Source organism: Myotis daubentonii, chromosome 6 (genome assembly GCF_963259705.1).
Source record: "Myotis daubentonii chromosome 6, mMyoDau2.1, whole genome shotgun sequence".
Classification (NCBI taxonomy): Eukaryota; Metazoa; Chordata; class Mammalia; order Chiroptera; family Vespertilionidae; genus Myotis; species Myotis daubentonii.
This window is the reverse complement of record NC_081845.1, coordinates 43415801-43436725: the sequence shown is the minus strand read 5'-3', so window position 1 is coordinate 43436725 and position 20925 is coordinate 43415801. Positions and strand designations below refer to the sequence as shown.

Genomic DNA, 20925 nt, shown 5'->3' with positions numbered 1-20925 from the left:
CTTGCTTTTATATAGCACTCACATGCCTTTACTTTTTTCCTCCAGAAAAGTTAGGATTTCTCTTCCCATTTTATCATTCAAACAGTGAAAGAATTTTTGTAAACATTGTTGTGCACATGCCTTTTTATGTTTTTATTAATGTTGAGAGAGAGGGATGAAGAGAGAGGAATAGAGAGATAGAAAAATAGATGAGAGAGAAACACCATATATTGGTTGCGTCCCACATGCCCCCTTCTGGTGATCAAGCCCACAGCCCGGGCATGTGCCCTTATCAGGAGTCTAACCACGATCTGTTGGTTCCTGGGTCCATGCTCAACCACTCAACCACACTGGACGGGCTACACCTGCCTTTTAGTAGAAGTCATGGTAATATCACATGTATGACCTGGCCCATATAGGATTAAAAGCATGCTTATGCTATGAAAAGATTGCATATATATTTATTTGAAAATCATTTGGCTGTTTTAGCTTTTAATAACAGTGCAACCAGTATGATGAATATCTTATATTTATAACTTCAGTATTGTAATATATATGAATTAAACTATGGTAAGGGATTGACAGAAGAGCTTTCCATAAGAAGATACTAACCTTTTTCATGTTTATGTTGTACCAGTTCCTTCTGAATAAAGCCCATTTCTTTCCCTTAGTAATGAAATCCTAGTAAAGCCCACGGAGAATTTGCAGTTGCATATAAAAACTATTCCATTTTTATTGGCCCAGAAATCTTTAGTTTGTTAATGCACCTAAATGATAGATTTTCTGTTGTCCAGAGGCAGGCTGTGTCTCAGTGGAAATGTAGTCATTCTTATTTGTAACATCCTTATTGGTAATGAATTACTCTCATCTCTTTAACCTGTATCTTTGAGTATCCTTGGGGGTTGACATGACATCTGTCTTATAGTCAACCAAATTGGGAAAAAATAACCTCTTGAAGTTTTGCAGTGTCAATCGGTGTCCATTGTCTGTCTCTATCAAATTAATGTTACTGTAATGTTGAAAGGCAAAATTATACACATGAGGCACTCCTGTGAGATATAAGCACAAAATACCCTCCTTATGAATCTGTTTACTTTCCTTTTTATTACCTTCTGTGATTTTTCTACTTGTGCATTTTTGTGCATTGGGACACAGTTGAAATATTTGTTAGATAAATCGGTACTATTCCTGGAAATATATGAGGAATTGCTATGAGAAAAATTTTATACAGATTTTGATTTTCTGTTCAGATATTACTATTATTAATAATACAATTAAAGGTAGTATGAGTAAAGTAAATATAGTCAGTCCATCTTAGTATTGTAGGATCACATGGAAACTAAGGATTGTCCTTCTTATGTGTTTTATTTTTTTCCAGAAATCAAAAATCTCCACATATGACAAAATGTGGGCCTTTATGAGTAGCAGGAGGCAGTCAGTGCTCGTCAAAAGTAATGAAGAAGGAATCCAGCGAGTCCTCACCTCTGATTATGCTTTCCTAATGGAGTCAACAACCATTGAATTTGTTACCCAGCGGAATTGCAACCTGACACAGATTGGTGGCCTTATAGACTCCAAAGGTTATGGCGTTGGCACCCCCATGGGTATGTTTTATGTCAGCCACTTGTTCTTTGCTCATCAATCTCAGTTGCTGTGAGAAGGGGATAAAAATGGTGCCTCTATAGGACATTATGAATTTTGTTTTTAATGAATGCATCTTGTTACATTCTGTTACTGTGGAAAATCAGGGAAGCAATTTAGACATCTGCTTCTGAATGGATAAGTAACAAAAGAAAATTTTATTTCTACCAAAATGGTCAGTAGACATTTTTACTGAATCAATGTTGAAAAAATCCTACAGCATCCCCCTAAAAGTCCTTTTCAATCTGACATTTAAAAAAATGTTTTACAGATGAAATGAAGCTTTCATAACATTATTTATTTTTTCAAATTTGTGGCTTATGTGTGTGGTATTTGAGTTAGAAAGTTAATGAAAAGAATGAGCAACAAGTGGTTTAGTTGAATATTCATTTGTTTTGTTTAAGAGAAGATACATATAGTAAACTATTCCTGTAACATAGTTAGAATATTTGACATGCAGGATTATTTTTAATATCCCCTTTCTTCCATATGACAAAATTATTTTTAATAATAATTATGAAATGAAATAAAATAAATTGCCAGAAAAGACAAAAACTAAAATTTTGATTTATTGAACTTCATATCCCTATACATATATATAAAGATATGTATAGAGAGAAAGGGAGAGGCAAAAGTATGGTTGTAAGTACACAAAACAGAGTTTATTCTGGCATTATAAATTATTAGTTATTGTATTATTTTCTATATGTAATATAACAGGGCCTGCAGTCTTTGGGACCTAAGTTATTTGTTGAACAAATGAATTCTACATCAATACATATGATGGAATATCAAGATTTATAAACAGAAAAAAATAACTTTAGAGCTAGCCATCTTATATTATTAAGTGTGATGACCTCATTAAACTAACTTAAGTAATGCAGAGTAGTGAGAATTGAGTAAGATTTGTAGAAGATGTAAAAGGACTTTGAAGTATAGCACATATATTTTTCAGGAATAGTTACATAATAGAACTCATAATTACCAAATTTCTAAAATAAGTAATTTTGACCTATACTTAATATAAAACTTTAAACTGGAGTTTCTTTATTTGCTTATTTGTTTTGTAAATACAATGTACCAGTGTACTATCTTGCTTTGAGGAAATGTTTGGTAAAGATAAATCAAAATAGTATATTATAAAAATCTCAAAAACCAACTGAGATATTTCAGATATGAGAACTATTTTAAAAAAAATAATAGTTTAATTAGTTGTAAGAAAGCTCTCTGTTAGAGTTTATTGCAACTATATATAGAACAAACTTTGATCTCTCCTTACCCTTAGCCCTGTTTAGTAAAAGTTATTGACTTATCAAGAAAATATAAATCAATTCAAAGTAATACATATAAAGTTTATTTTAATGTAACTTTAAATTGAGGAAAATACTGGGGACAGCACTTGGAATTCCAATTTCCTCTATTAAACTTACAGATATGATGAGAACAAAACAAACTATAAGCCTTAGGATATAGATTTTTTTTCTTTTATCTGTTCAACTTGGCTAATCAATTATTGACTTCTGAAGAAAGCTGAGTTATTTTGGAAAATGTTTATTGATATTAACAAGGTCACTTTCATAGGAAACTTATAAAAATCAAGTTGTTTTATATATCTGAGTGGAATTATTCTTTTGTAATTTGTAGATTAGTGTGATAGTGTAATATATTGGTGTTTTAAGTAAAATAACTTTTAAAAAATTAGGCAACAGCACATGATAAATTTCTAACTTTTATAAGGATCTTATTGTCATTTTAATGTAAGTTTATCAGCACATACAAATAAAAATTTAAAAGGTCTGAATAACACTGTGACTTAGCAAATATGTAGGTGAGGAATAATATTATAGAGCATTCTACTTTATATTCATTGCCAAATAACATTGACCTTAAATTTTTTTAATGTCACATTATTGCTAAAAGGTTATTTAACGCATTTAACACATATTTTGTTTTTAGACTATGAATGAGGTAAAATTGAACACTATATTATAATTTTAAAGGAATGAATATTCAAATCACTCTCCTGTAGGTAGAACAATATACTTTTTATTTCTCTAGTTCAGATAACATTTCTTCTCTTTGACCTGATAGCATTAAGTTCTTAATGTTAGTGAATTATACTTCATTCATTCATAATATGACATAAATCCAAAATTATTTTGGGTTCTGGCTCAGTTGGTTGGAGCATCATCCTGTGCACCAGAATTTCATGGGAGCATTTCTACTTTAGGTCAGGTACCTAGGTTGCAGGTTCATTCCCCATTGGGGAGCATACAGGAGACAACCAATCAATGTTTCTCTCTCTCTCTCTCTCTCTCTCTCTCTCTCTCTCTCTCTCTCTCTCCCCCCCTACTCTCTCTCCTTCCTCCCTTTCTGAAAAATCAATAAAATTATTTTAAAAATTAATTAATTAACATAAAATAAAATTATTTTAACTCAAGACATCCAAGAATTTTATTTGGGGGAACAAAATTTCACATCTTATTTCCCCAAATACATTACTTCTGAGTAAACGATGTTAAGCACTAATTATGATTTGCTATGTCATACCACTGATACAAATATGGCTTCATGAGTTACTTATATTTATTTAGTCACTAATAAACACAATGGCATGCAATTCTAGTACTTGAATGAGATTCTGATTTACCAAAACTTTCAACTAACATCATAGTCTGCATTTCTCAACTAGTTAATTAGCATTTACCTTTTATGTCATCATTATTCAAGTATATCGGTGATTATTTATAATATGTTATATTTATTTAGTTTTAAATTTTTGTTAATCATAAGGAAAAAATAAACAAAATAAAATAATGCATTTAGATGTGAACAAATTTTTATTGGAGGATCTCTATCATTTGCTGAAAGAGTTAATGAGATAAATATATTCAAAGGGTAATATGGTAATATGGGATCAATCTCTGGAAATTTAAATCAATACCAGAAATTCCCCAAAAGTTTGTGCTTATATCTGCAGGAGCCATAATCCATAATGAAAATTTTAGCTCTACTAATATTATAAATGTGATCAAAGAGAGGAACTCCCTATGTGTATAGGATAGCTCAGATTTTCAAATGTCATAGAGGCAGCTGTAGTTCAGCACAAGAGGTTACAATAGAAAATACTATGTCTTTTGCTGTGGGAAATCATAAATATTTCAAAAATTATACATATTTTTTCTCCTAAAAGTCCATGCATCTTTTTTTTTAATTTTTTATCGATTAAGTTATTACATACAGACAACAGGGGGGTGAGGGCATGAGTGGGGGGGATGGGGAGTAACGCGGGGATAAGGACACATGCATCTTCTTAGTGTGCTAAGCCTCCTCCTGTGTGATTCATCTTTAGAAGCCACCATCACCATTCATCACTCTGAGTGTGATGATTACTGACCAGTGTGTTGTAAAATTGCTGAATGACTCAGATATAAGCTATTTAATTAGGGAAGATTTCTATACACAAAAATACCTTAGCAGAGCTATCAACAATAATGTGAAGATAAACACTAAATAAGCATAAGCTGCTTTAATTAAGCTTGGGTGACATTAAATCTCTTTCATAATTTTCCTGACTACGGCAATGTTATTTTAATGCGGTATTTTCCGAAGGTAGATTTTTGAAGTTGTAGGTGTTCTAACTCATAATAAGTTATTTGAACTTCCTATTTCATTCAAAAGAATAAAGAAAAGCCCAGGCCTGGTGGTTCAGTTGGTTAGATCATAGTCCCCTACACGGAAAGGTTACTGATGGGATTTTCCCAGTTGAGTATGTATGGGAGGCAGCTGATAGGTGTTGCAAACTCTCTCTCTCTCTCTCTCTCTCTCTCTCTCTCTCTCTCTCTCTCTCTCTCTCTCTCTCTCTCTCTTCCTCCTCCTCCTCCTCCTCCTCCTCCCCCCTCCCCCCTTAAATCAATAAAAACATATCCTCCAGGGAGGATTTAAAAATAATTAAGAAAACAACAACAACAACACTGGATGGGGTAAAGCCAAAAACAGAAAATCACAGCAGTTTTCATTAAGGGCTATTTAAAATGTGTGCGCAGTTGCAATCTTGCCTCTTAATTCACCGTAGGTGATAATCTCCTTACCCAAACAGGGAGCATTTCTACTTTAATAGCATTTTTGACTACATTGCCTCCCTTCTGACTGCCCATACTAAAAGCCTTTTTGGCTTCTCTCTCTCGAACGGTGAGTGCGTATTGCACTTTGAGAACTAGGCAGACTCAGCAGTCCATGAGCTGGTGGGAAAGCAGCTGTCCAGGAAAAAATCCATTAGGGCCAGTTTGTGTTCCCTTTGGTAGAAATATTGTAAAGCAACTGAGGGGTCTCATTAAAGCTATTTTACTTTAACAATAAGCTAGCAGCACCCTTCATTCTATTTTAGGTCCTCACAACTTTAATAACATAAGTGAAGTATGTGTCAGCGGAGAAGGGGATTGAGAGAATTGTATTCATGTTTCTCTATATTGTCAATGATGCTAAGTTTTCTATGATCGCATTTGTTCGCATTTTACTTGTGGGGTTAAATTAATAGGATGTTTCAAACAGTTGGTGAGTAATTATTTCGGTGAACAAAATCCAAATTAATTTAATCATATCACAGTCATAGAACTACTGAAATACATGTAATCATGAAGAATGTAAACATGAATGTAAATTAAATATATTTATAATGCCTTTAAATGCTAAGATTGAATTTTAAAGACAACTTACCACATACAAAATTGTTATATATACTTTATTTCTATCACTTTACTATTTAATTATAAATAGGAAGATACATTCTTATTTCATAATTAGATTTTAATGTTACCCATATAAACTGTTTTATAACATTTTATATTAATACAGAATATCAGTAGTCCTATTAATGATCCTCAAATAATTTCCATCTCATTATAATGCCCTTACACGTAATCAACCTAAATTTAAAAAAAAGTCACAATAGGTTATAACATTGACTCTTTACGGTAGAAGTATACCACTTTGACACAGAAACAATTTGAAATGTTTCTTTACTTTTATTTTCTGATGTTAAATGCATAGGATCTCACTGATTCTTTTTTCTCATTATTTGATGAAGTAAAAGATGTAGAAATAGTACTAAGGGAGTCATGACCCTAATGGATTTTTTTCTAGACTGCTGCTTTCCTACCAGATCATGTTGTTTGTTTAAAGCATATGCCAGTGTTTATAACAATAGAAATCAGCATGAGAAGCATGTTTTCCCCATTATGCTCACCATCCATTTCTAGAATTCCCAATTCAACATATAATAAGTATTATAATACTCATCATTATAGATGCATAAAATTTCCAGCCTTCAGTTCTTCAGCTTTACTAAAGTGAATGAATACATTTATCTTCATTAGTTGGACATAATGCACAAAAATTGATGCAAATTATTCATTTTTCTGCAGGTCAAACCTTCCATTAAAATGCATTCTATTTTTTCATTGCACAAGTAGCACAATATTAACGTTGATGATGTGATTTTGAAGGCTAAGTCGAGATCTAATATTCTCAGAGCCTGAATTAAACAACTAAAAAGTCAAGTTACACCTGTAGAAGCTGTACATTCCTTCCATAGTTGCTAAAGTCTACATTTCAAGTCACTGAAAACAGATGAGCCTCAGTAAGCTATGCCTACTCAACAGACATCATGAATCATGAACCGACTTTGTCTGTTAGAATCTAGAAAGCTTCCAGTGGGAATTTGATGAATTGTGAGCATCAGTGTGAGCAGCCTTCATTAATATTGTAAATCAGCGGTTCTCAACCTGTGGGTCGCGACCCCTTTGGCAGTCTAACGACCCTTTCACAGGGGTCGCCTAAGACCATCCTGCATATCAGATATTTATATTATGATTCATAACAGTAGCAACATTACAGTTATGAAGTAGCAACAAAAAATAATTTTATGGTTTGGTCACAGCATGAGGAATTGTACTTAAAGGGCCAGAAGGTTGAGAACCACTGTATGCTGACCAAATGGTATGCAAATAATGCATAGAGATAATTTTCATAAAAACAATTCAGACAGATATTATATACAAACATTCAGTTATTGAATTTATTTAGTAAGCATCTTATGTTGATTAGTCCAAGGTTATGGGTTCAAATTCTATTATGGATGAGCTAGCCAGATTGACCATGTCAGACTGTCATCCTTTAGTTAGCAGGACTAAGTAAGATCAATAAGTAACACTTGTTAGAAAAAATGAGTCAAAGCGTAGAGGTAAATTTTGTAATTACTAAATTACAAAGACAAATGCTTTGCATCTGCTGACACTCATGTGAAAGGAATTTTCTCATAGACTCTGTGGCCTTTGAAGTCAGATGATTTATGTATAAACTAGAGGCCTGGTGAAAGAAATTCACCAGGGGTCCCTAGGCCTGGCTGGAGATCAGGGCCTATTTAGGCCTTCCAGCTGCCAGCTGAGGCCTTGCTTCCCCCAGCTGCCAGCTGCCAGCTGCCAGCTGCCAATTGGGGGCCTTCTTTCTGTGCTGACCCCTGGTGGTCAATGCACATCATAGTGAGCAGGTGAACTCCCAAGGAGACAATTTGCATATTAGCCTTTTATTATATAGGATACTACTTCTATCTCTGTGTCGCAGGTGTCCTGGGTACAGTTACTGATCCTCCCTTAGATTCAGAGTCCTCATCTGTAAATTGGTAGAATTATGTCTCTATAATTGGAATGTGCTAAGAATTAAACATATTATACTTATAGTATTTGGATCAGAACATATGTGTCACAAAGAATTCCAAAAGACTTCCTTGAAGAACTGTTTTATTTTTATTTTTTAAATATATTTTTATTGATTTCAGAGGGGAAGAGAGAGGGAGAGAGAAAGAGAGAAACATCAGTGGTGAGAGAGAATCATTGATTGGCTGCCTTCTGCAAGCTCGCTACTGGGGATAGAGCCCATAACCCAGGAATGTGCCCTTGACCAGAGTGGGACCCAGGACACTTCAGTTTATAGGCTGACACTCTATCCACTGAGCCAAACCAGCTAGGGCCTGAAGAAATGTTTTATAATAATTGAAAGGATGTATTTGTGGTTGTAAGTTATTTGTATCTTACTCTTTTTGCTTTCTATTTTTATATATTCAGAAATATTGAATATATTGTAGATAAAGTGGACTGCTAATATCACCCATTCCTAACCAGTTAGAAGTCTTTTCCTTTGGAACCTAACTAGGGTTTTATCATCAGCCAATAGATATATTGTAGTTAGTTAACCATAATTTAGGGGGAAGTGATTATCCACTTTACAAACATAAGACAAGTCCTATTGTAGGGCATTATCTAAATAAGTAAAGTGAAGTTTTTCCTTCTTTAAAAGTTTCCTGAGTGTTTACTAAACAGAATCTAAGAGGTATCATAGAAGGTTATCTTTGGAGACATAAACACTTCCTTTGTATTTGGTCAATCTCTAAGAAACTTTATCATTCTTCAACCTGCTTAGCTCTGTAAAATAATGAATGCAAAATATAGGTACATATCATTCCCTTTCTTGAGAGACAAATGTGGAACAAATATAGCATAAAACAGGGGAAATACAACATAAACAAGCACCCAGTTATATAATACATGGTCACAGATTGGTAGACTTCATTGATGACCAAAGCCGTCAGACCAAATTTTAAAAAAGCACTTGAGTTCTACCTTAAAGGATGGGTACTTTACTCTCTTTAAAAAGTTATCTGCTCTCTCACTTTGGGGGGTTCTTTATGATTAACTATGATGATGATTTTATTTAAAATCATCCAACTTTTATAATTCATTTATTAAAGTTTAATATTGGCTTTGAAATGAAAATAGTATAGTTAGAGAAGTATTTCTGACATTTCCATGCTTACTACTAATCAAATGATTACTCTGCAAATGAAAAATTCTAAGGAAGGATGGGTTTCCAGGATAAAACTATTTCTATTTTCATACTTAGCATCAGGGAATATCCAGGGAAGAAATGTGACTACAAATTTACTTTACATAAAAGTCATAATGACATTTGAAGTCATAATGACATTGCATTTTGAGGTCTACAACAGAAGAAAAAACACAACCTCTATCTAATTTAAAACCAGTTTTTTATTTTGAATATAGTTACTTAAATTTAAAATTTACTATCTCTACAATGTCCTTAGTGGTACATGACTTGATATCTATATCTATATCCATATATCTATCTATCTATCTATCTATCTATCTATCTATCTATCTATCAGCTCCCTAAACTGTATAGTATCCACTTTGTGAGTGTTTGGCTTTTTTCTCTTTTCTCTCATTTCCACATTAATGGTGGCATTTATATTTAACTTTATTTCACTGTGACTCTAATATATCCAGTTCTATTCTTTATATCTAGAAGAAATGAAAGAAGTGAGTTAGAATGCTCTCATTATTATTTTCCTTTCCTGTATATAACTTCCTAAAACAGGAATTCATATATAGAGAAAAAATGGGGGGAAGGAGGCAAAAGGTAGCCAAGGAGAAAAAAGAATTATTGTCCCTACCATTATTTTTAAAGTAATGCAAGCTTTTTTGTGGATCTACTCAGAAGACTAAGATAATTTCTTCTGTTACATGGTTTCTATAATATTGTGTTCTTTATTATTATAACGGTCCTCATATTTTCAAAAAGTGGTTCAATTTCTGTTGTTACAGTGAAAACTCTAGAAAGGCAGGGCTCATGCAACGACATTCACCATTATATGCCTAGCATCTAGCATCTGTGCTAAGTAATATTTGTGCATGTAATAATTCATAATAAAAAACAGCAGCACATGATTCAGACATGGTCCATGCCCTCAAGAGCCTCATATCATCATCCAGTATGGAAAGAGATATAGAAAAACATTGGAATATGATTAACCAAATGCTGTACTAGAATATTGACAATGTGATATGGCACCAAAGAAGTGGGATGCTGTATGTCTCTGTGACAGTCACGGATCAATATGCAAATTAGCAGAAGTTTACCTGGAGGAGAAGTTTAACCAGAAAATTGGGGGAAGTACAAAAGCAAAGCTGTCCGGTGGTTGGCAAACTGCGGCTCGCAAGCCACATGAGGCTCTTTGGCCCCTTGAGTGTGGCTCTTCCTAAGCCTTAGGAGTACCCTAATTAAGTTAATAACAATGTACCTACCTATATAGTTTACGTTTAAAAAATTGGCTCTCGAAATTTCAATCATTGTACTGTTGTATTTGGCTCTGTTGACTAATGAGCTTGCCGACCACTGGTAGGCAATGGAAAATACAGGTAATTTGTATTGCTGTCAGGTTAGGTAAATAAGAGGAAAAGCATAAAATCAGAGAACAACCCTCTGAGAGGTTGAAGAAATGAATTGCTTGACATATTTAGGAATTAGTTTTTTATTCTGAAAAATTTTAAGCAAGGAAATGATGTTCATAGATTTCCAATGTGGAAAGATTAGTAGGTGTCATTGAGATTTGATCACTTTTATCTGTCATTTACCATTCTGTGATTAAAATGTTATGAGTTGATAAGTTGTTTTCAAAATAAGACTACTCTTGTTTTACTCTTAGGATTGTCACTCATGAATTTTTTAGACTGTCAGATTGATGGTTTTCAATGAGTGCCTTCAAAAGAAAATACAAGGAGTGATGACAGCAACTCCACACTTGTTTAGTTATTATCTAACAGGGAGTCAGAAATGGGCCTCAGGAAGTGATTAGTTGCTACACATATTAAATGCTTCATTTGAAATAAATATATTATAATTATTAGATAAAGATGAAATAAAGATCTAGATGTGGTTTGGATTCATAAGAAATCACTGAAGATAAAATTGCAAATATGCATGACCAATTATTTAGAACTTAAAAATATTTTATTTTATCCATGTATTCATTCAACAAATATTTTCATACTCTGTGACAGGTGTAAGAAAGAAGATAAAGCCCCTGCCGTTATGGAATTTGCATTCTATTAGGGTAAATAAGCATTAATCAAGTAATTACAGAAATTATTTTTTAGTTACTTATTAAGTTATCTGGAGGAATAGAGCAATGATGCTATGTTATTGTATAACAGCATTATTGACTGAATAAAACATAAAACTGGATATATAGAGAAATAAAATTGAATTTGAAATGTAAATATAAAATTTTTTTAGCATTTCCCAAAAACAAATATGGGAGAGAAAGTGCCCTGAGAGATAATAAAACCCATCTTCTGCAGTGGAAAAGGCTCCAAGAAAATTTAGTCTGGCTCCAACTTTATTAGAAGATTGTATCATGAAAAGGATGGTAAAAAAAAAGATAAAGCTCTAAAAGCACCCAAATTTGCTATGCATTTAGGTAACCCAGAACTCATCTCAACATAAAAAAAACAGGAGCCATTTTATAAAATGTAACATTGACAGAACACAGTAGTAATGGAATAGAATGATGTAATATTACATAATAATATAATAATGTAAGAATTGAAGATGATGGTTCCAGCAGACATACTCGGGTCTTTTGTGCTAGCAGGTCTTTTACATATGAAGGCACTGACCAAAGGAAATCACTGACTGTCAAATAATTTGTAAATGTATTTGACCATCTAATTTATTATACTAGTAGATGGTCAATACTAGATGTGTTAACTAAATCTGCTTATGGACTCTTCTTATTTTATTCAATTTAATATCATGAGAAAATGTCCAATATCAGAAGTTCTACCTTGACATATTTTGGCTATATCATAATTAATATATTATACTTGATTCAAAATCTCATTCAAGAAGCATTCATTGAATGCTTAATGTGTGATAGGCAACATGTTAGATACTGGATGAAATTATGTGAATAATGGATGATTGATTACCTATAACTGACATGCTAGTCTTAAGGGCTTCAAGTTTTAAGTAAATGTTTTAGAAACATTTATCAGACTCAATTTTTTGAGAGAAGACAAATAATTAAGAAATTATTAAAGTTTTTGAGGCCAGCTTTCTCGGATATTATATCCTTAGTGAATATGGTATAGTCTCATACCCACAAGACATTTAAATTACCATATTTCAGAAAGTTCATAATATCTTGAAGTATGAGGAACTAGAAGAAACCTAAAATTATGAGTAGTCTCTTTCATAGAAATATTTTCCCAGGCCCAAAGAGAGTAACTAATTCTGTGTTATGCACAGAATGTGCTATCATTACAATGATTTGAATAACTATGAAATATAAAGCAAAGAAAACTAAAGTTCTTTAGAAGGTGGACAGAGAGGATTATGAAAAACAGCAATACCTACATAAAATTTTAACAATATGTTTAAAGGATGTGGGTGCTATTAGAAGGAACAAAGTGTTGTGCATTTTTTTAAACGTTTAAAATTGGTTTTAGCAATTTTGGTATACAAATATATTTAAATAATTTTTATAACTCTTGCCTTCCCAAAGTATCTTTAAAAGAGACTTCAAAGCCAGGTGTGATGACCTGTTTTAAGGCAATCATTGTGATGTGAATTCTTATGAGCTAATGTTTCATGAAGCATATGGAGCTATAGAGGATGAAGAACATATAAAATTTTAACTTAATGATCTTTAATAATGTTTAAATTCAAAGTCACGGAGGAAGATGTCTAGGCAGGAACGAGCAGAAATATCTAAAAAGAAACTGTCCCCCCCTCCCCCTGAGAGAACTGATGTAGTAACTGTAGTAATTATCGTTATCTAAGGCAGTGCTTTTCAAATTAAGGTTAAAATCAAGTAATTGATGGAAACTTTAATATACGCAAAGGAAACAATTATTCCCCTAAAAATAAATTCAAGCATTTTAAACAAGTTTTTTTTTTCTTTTATTCCTTTATGGAGATTTGAAAGTCTTTATTTTGGTAGTGTATAATGTGAATTTTCAAGAGATGTATTTGATATGGAGGAGTCTTCAAGCTTATCTGATCAGGGAATCCTTTAAAAATGAGATACCGATATACATTTCCCACAAAGAGAAGAGTGTGGGGGAAACCCAGTTTTAGAAATACTGGTATAATGGGTTTTAGAAAAAAATATATTTATAGAAAGCAAGAATGATTTTGTTTCTTATCTTTGAAATTGATTAAAGCATGCAGAAGCCTGATTTTAAAGAAACTTTTGACAGGATGGATGGGAGATTGCCAGTATATGTGATTTTAGCATAATTCACTAAAGCATGATAAGTACTAGACCACTTGCTGTGCAACCTTTAAAGAAAAGCTTTTAATCAATCAATAAGCCTTCCTAAGAATTAAATGTAATGCTGACCTCATTTACTTTGTAATTTCTGTATTATCTAGATGTATGGAAATAGGACAAAAATGTTGGTATATACATAAAATTGTTAGTTTGAAAAGATATGAAAAAGATAATCAAATAAGCATATCAATGTATTGTGTTTAGTAGACTTAGTCCTAGAACCTAGAATGCATAATAGCCCTAGCTGGTTTTGCTCAGTGGATAGATAGAGCATTGGCATGCGGACTGAAGGGTCCCGGGTTCGATTTTGATCAAGGGCAAATGCCCAGGTTTCGGGCAGAATCCCCAATGAGGGGGGCGGGGTGTGCAGGAGGCAGCTGATCAGTGGTTCTCTCTCATCATTGATGTTTCAGTCTCTCCTCTCCCTTCCTCTCTAAAATCAATAAAAGTATATATTTTTTTAAAAAAGAATACATAATAACATGGACCTTCTAGTCCACAAGTAAGAACTTAGAATGGTAGAAATGAAGGGAAGGGAGGGTGAGGGGAGGGGGATAGGAGAGGAGACATGGAAGGGAGGAGGAAAAGAAGGCTCTGAAATATTTGGTGAGATTTGTATTAATTGTGTATAATAATCACAGTTTATTTTTCTAAGGAGCTTTTAATCTATCTTTTGAGGGATTCTAAAAAATTAAAATTTTATGTAAAATATTTTATCAAAATATAACACTAAGGACATTCGGAGATAGTAATTACTGAGGGAATTGCAAATTGGTGCATTTGTAGTTTTTATGCTTGCATATATACTGTTACTGTTACTTAAACTAACTGCCTCTATGCCCCCTTTGAGTTCTCACTTTGAGCCCAGGTTATATGCATCTGACATGTCAAGGGGCTTCGCTATGTAGTAATCATATGTCTCTCTCTCTCTCTCTCTCTCTCTCTCTCTCTCTCTCTCTCTCTCCTCCCCTTTGTCTCTCCTTCCCTTCTCCCCTCCCTCCCTTTTTTTGTAAGCTAGAACCTTTTTTTATCTGGTAAATGGGATCTTTTGCCAACTCGTAAAAAGGCCATTTTAAAACCATAATAGTTCCTTACTGTCAGTATAAATCATATATTTAAATGACCAAAGAAAGCCTCATTGCGATTGAGACTATAAAAGAACCAAAATTAAGAGACTGCATAGTGAAAAATTGAAGGGCTAGATTTAGCTGTGAGGGGTGTTTGGCTTATCCTGTATGATGATTTTTAAAAAATGATTTACCCATCAAAATTTAATGAGAGAATTTTAGACAATATATTTCATGCAATCTCACAAAAACATTAAAATACCTGACAATTAAAACTCTCAGAGTATTAATAAAGCTGGAACTGAAAATTACCTTTCTACATTGATTGTTGAAGTATTCCAGATATTTTTGCCTAACCTCCTTCTTTATGCAGGCATGGCGATCTGTCTGCCGCCTTAGCATTTGTGAATTGACTGCTAGGTGTATGATACATGTTATGATGGGCATATTTAGAATTTCCTTGGTAGTTTTCTAGTCAAACTTGCAAAAATGCATACCTCCCCTGGAGGCAGCCTTACCATGTGAAACCCCAGCTTCTCTCAGTTGCCAATTAGTGATGCCTCAGTTCTGTGCTAGCCAGCATCTGGACTGAGGCTGAGTTGTGACTTGGGTGAAACACATAAGCTCTATCTATCTAACTAATGGCTGTTCACTTCATTAGAGCTAAGCGCATGGCTGTTCATGTCACAAGGATGATGAAAGATGCTTTTGTCTTTGATCTCAATATGTCCTTGAGATTTTTCAACTACATGAGATTTCAGTCCATGTTTGACTCCAACTAGTATCTATATCAGTGGTTCTCAACCTTCTGGCCCTTTAAATACAGCTCCTCATGTTGTGACCCAACCATAAAATTATTTTCGTTGCTACTTCATAACTGTAATGTTGCTACTGTTATGTATTGTAAATATCTGATATGCAGGATGGTCTTAGGCGACCCCTGTGAAAGGGTAGTTCAACAGCCAAAGGGGTCGCGACCCCCAGGTTGAGAACCACTGATCTATATAGAAATGCCTTCCAAAGAACAACAAATAATATACCAAAGAATTAATAATTCATTGTTGAATTCTTGTTTCTTTTTAAGGCCAGGGGGGCGGGCAGGTGCCAGGTGGAGGGGTCAATTGGGAAAAAAGGTGACACCTGTAATACTTTCAAAAATAAAGATGAATAAAAAAATAAAAATAGTCACTTAAACTAAATGACAGAATCACAAAACATGACAATACTTTACTGTTATTGATTGTATGCCTTATATTATTCCATCCTGATAAAAACCTCAAAATGAGGTATATTCACATTGTAGCTTTGATTAAAATGAAATGCTATGTCCCCATTTTTACATTTACACTGGGAAATAGGTGTGGCAAGGTTTACCAGGAATGGGAAATGTTTATACAAACAATAAGTACTGGAAATAAGAAGCTCAGCTAGAAAGAGCAAAATTTACCCACCATTTCTTTAAAAATTGGTTGCTTTTATTTATCTGTGCCTTATTTTGAGAATTCAGTGAGGAATATTGTATTTGAAGACATTAGAATAAACATCCCAATGCAGTTCAGTTTATATGGTGAGTTGGTAATAAAACAATATTCTTTCAGTATCTCTCAGGATTAGAAATATGCTGGCTTAAAACATTACTTAGCTGGATCAATAATTTTTCATATTTGAAAGTTTACTTTTCAAATCATTATCTACCAAAATGTTGCTTTATAATTGTACTTCCAGAAAAGAAGACACATTTTATACTCACCATGTGTGGCCCTTTTTGCCAATACCATCAGCACAAAATTTGTTTGAGATGCTATATTGCAAATTGAAAGATATATTTGATAAACTACAATTCTGCTTAGAATGGATTTTCCCCCTCAGTCAGATATTTACTTTGCAAGAAATATACATGGTTAATAAGTATGATAATTTAGTGTAATGTGTTCTTAAAGCTGGTGCTAGACTAGAATTAGTGAATTAATAAAAACTAGATACCTAAACAAGATGGCTGTAATTCATGGTTTTTAAATACATGTGAGAGAGACCAATAGCTCCAGGTTGTCACTCTTATGTTAGTAGTCCCTCAGTTATATTGTACTCCTCATCATAGGAAACATTTGTGGAGAGCCTATGATGTGAGAAAAGATTGAGAATTAAGATAGATTATACAGATGTCAGATAGATAGATAGATAGATAGATAGATAGATAGATAGATAGATCCTCTATTCCAAAGAGTTGTAATCTCCTTAGGAAAATAGTCACATTTTGAAAGGTAGATAGTAATAATACTAGGTGACCTAAGCTGAGTGCCCAGTGAGTGATCAACATAGGAAATACTACAGGCTGGGGTAGTAATCCATTGATATTTGAAGTGACTGAGGGGTAGAATTTAAACTGAGCCTTCCCATCAGAGTAGTGTTTGAAAGAGAGCACAGATAAGTGCACAGAGAGAGAAGCAGGACTTCCCCTGCTATAACTGAAATATTTGAGTTCTAATCATAGGAAAGAATAATGCACCTTTTTTAGGAAAGCTGTGAAAAATGTTATATAGAAACCATGTACTTAAACATTTCTTCTGAGTAGGTTATGAATTATGATTTTATTAATAGCTATTTCTTTATACCTGTCAGGCTGGATTTGGTAGATTTTCACTTCAATTTTTTTAACAGGCTACCTACTTCCTATGATTCTCCTTGTCTTTCTACTTTTAACTTTGCATATTCTTGCTAAATGAATAATGCTGAATTAGTCTATTACATTAATCAAGTAAAAATAAAAACAATGTATATAGTGGTATTCCTTATAAGGCAGAAAAGTTTTCTGACCTGGTTTGTGATTGTTCTTAGCAGAAATAAAGCTTTAGGTATAGTTGTAGGTATATTTAAATCAAATCAAAATCACAGCAACATTGACTGCAAACTGATATTAGTATTTTTCTGTGGGCAGAAAAACACTCATGAATGAATTTCTACTGTTTTAGGAAAGCGGATTAAACTTTAGAAACAGCCTATTGCTGGGGTTGGGGGCGGGGGGAGGGAGAAAGTAAGACCAATCCCTTGGGAAAGATATTAAAAGATGTATGTAGCCCTAGCTGGTTTGGCTCAGTGGATAGATCATCGGCCTGGGAACTGAAGGGTCCCAGGTTCAATTTCGGTCAAGGGTATGTACCTTGGTTGCAGGCTCGATCTCCAGTAGGGGGCGTTCAGAAGGCAGCTGATCAATGTTTCTTTGTCATCGATGTTTCTAACTATGCCTCTCCCTCCTCTCTGTAAAAAAAAAAAAAAAAAAAAAAAAAAAAAAAAAAATATATATATATATATATATATTATTCTATGATTCTGGGCAACCAATTAGAAAAGTTATTACTTATCACATAATAGCTAATACAGGTAAATATCTATCCCCATCAGCATAAATGCTAAATTTCATTTACATTGCTTCCACTGAAATGAACATTTCCTCCCAAAGCATAAAACGATAAGTGAACAAATAACCTTAAAATTCTGACAATGCATTGATTTCCATGATATTTGAATGATCCAAATCTGTAGAAACGTGTTATTTTTGTTATTTATGTCAAATAAGAAAATAAATTATCTGCAAAGTATTAGCTACCCCTGAGTATACCTTATTCATAATTGCCTTAAATTATTTCACTCACTAAAGAGAAATACTATTTTTTCCATAACTTCTCTAAAAATAGAGGTTACCATTTTATCAATACTCTGTTTTCAGCATGAAATTATTTTTAAACATTAACCAAATATCTTTGTACTTTCCATTTCCTGTTGTAAATGACTACTTACTGTTTTGTTTATTTTCCAGTGCTCTGAATTGAGTCTGCCTTTTATAAGGAGATATTTTCTAACATAAAACAAAATTCATTTTACCCTTTAAAATCAGATAGGCCACAGGCCATATTTATCTTATTAAACTTCCAGTCTCTGTTGCTTTTCAGTTGTTTTTGGAAAAAGCTCTGTCCTCCTCTCATCATGTTAGCCTTTACTTATGAAATGCTGGGCTCCTAGAAATAGTTAACAAGCCCTCTCTTTTTCAGGTTCTCCCTATAGAGACAAGATCACCATTGCAATTCTCCAGCTGCAAGAGGAAGGCAAGCTGCACATGATGAAGGAGAAGTGGTGGAGGGGCAATGGCTGTCCGGAGGAGGAGAGCAAAGAGGCCAGTGCCCTGGGGGTGCAGAACATTGGTGGCATCTTCATTGTTCTGGCCGCTGGCTTGGTGCTCTCGGTTTTTGTGGCCGTGGGAGAGTTTTTATACAAATCCAAAAAAAACGCTCAATTGGAAAAGGTAAATGTCACCTTTTTACAATTTAAAACGATGGTCGTGATAATAAAAGAAACTATTTTTGATCTTTCCAACCAAGGGTAGTGCTTAGAAGTGTGACTCTTAATTGTCTTCTGCCATTCATTTATTACAAAGGTTCCCAGAGAGAATGCATGATCACCTTCGTGATTTTTAATTTAAATGTAGTTTGTTTAATTGAGCCAGCTTCGGGGCAAGTGACTAGTTCTCTCCTCTGTTGAAGCCTGAAAAAAAGAGCTGCTTGGAGTTCATTGCAGTTAGACTAGTGGATGAATATAATTAAGGATAGAGGCAAAAATCAGAAACTATAATAATGAAGGAAAAATACTTCTCTTCAAATAAAACGTGTTGTAAGATGCATTGCTGATTATACAGTTTCAAGACAGAGAGTAAATGAAATATTTATTTGAATATTTTTAGTCCTGCAAATTTTTAATTGAAAAAACTCTTAATTCGCATATGGAAATTACAATTAACTTTTAAAATTAGATATTGTGGAACTTTTTTGGCATTTAATGTTATTCTTAATGAGCCCTTTATTTCCTTGCAGTGTCTTTTTAAGAATATATATAAACCTCAAAAATATTGAGATTATTGCACTTTTTCTAGGGATTTTAATACATTTGGTTTTTTTAATGTAAAAATATCTTTATATTCTAATCTTGAATAGTTTGCAAACATCATTCAGATTATGTACTTCCAGTGCTATAATTTCCTTAGTTCTATAAATACAAGGAAGAATTTTTCTTTTATTTTTATTAAATCTCTCTTTTACATGGTACAAGACAATTTTTGTATGTAAATGTATAGTTCTGGACATGTAACAATGCTTTAACATTTTAAAATTTTCTGCACTTTATTTTAGACTTTTTGTATCTAAATATCTCTTCTTTTTAATAAAAAAATACATTTTGGGGGCTTAACTAGTTAACCCTGCATCAGAGTGAGACTATATTTTATTTAATATTTGCAAAGCATTTGAACTTTTAAATAAATATGAAGAGTAGAAACATGATATTTAAAAACATCATACATGAATAAAGACAAATATATTCTCCTAATATTCTTTGAAGCACTTACATCCTTAAAACTATTTTTGAAAAAGAAAAACATTTTTTTACTTTGCTTTGCCTTTAATAATTTATGTTGCAGTCACTTATCCTTTCTAAAATAATAAAAAAAATTGATACAGCATTTCTACATTTTCACTTGACTATAGTACTTAATTCTTAGAAACAATTTTTTTATAAATGAGTATTTTGATGGGTAACCAGTTCAAATTTTTTAAAAAATTAAAAATAGCACAAATTATTTTTTCACAGCATTTAGGATGGCTATGTGCTGACTTGGCTAAATCAAATATTTGTTGCTCTGGTGTGACTGTAAATAAGATCTAACTACACATTGTATTTGTATTTTACGATCTTTTTTATGGTGTCATATCAAATTCAAAAACTAATCAAAGACAAATAGGTTAACTCATCAATTTTGATTTATATTATAATTTGTCAATAGATGTGATATTTGATTAGTTAATGCTTAAAGTAAGTCCAAAATAATGGAAGAAATTTGGATTTTCTAGTTGGAACTTTAATTATCCATACATCATGATTTTCTTTCTCTAATAGCTCAGTATTAAAATGAAACAAAGGAATTAATCTCTTGGTAATATGTGGTGTTCTATTGTCCTTGTCTTGTGTCCTATACTTATGATTTACCTAAATCATGTCATTATG

At 33.0% G+C, this 20925-nt stretch overlaps 1 protein-coding gene across 6 annotated transcripts in view; it reads left to right on the top strand.

Moving 5' to 3' along the window:
- GRIK2 (glutamate ionotropic receptor kainate type subunit 2) overlaps nt 1–20925 on the top strand; it is a 567703-nt gene that overhangs the window by 534118 nt on the left and 12660 nt on the right. For all 6 annotated transcript variants that reach the window (XM_059700852.1, XM_059700851.1, XM_059700850.1 and 3 more), the window contains exons 15-16: nt 1358–1583; nt 18924–19174. In XM_059700852.1, the coding sequence (XP_059556835.1) occupies nt 1358–1583; nt 18924–19174 (477 nt within the window). The remainder of the gene's footprint in view (nt 1–1357; nt 1584–18923; nt 19175–20925) is intronic.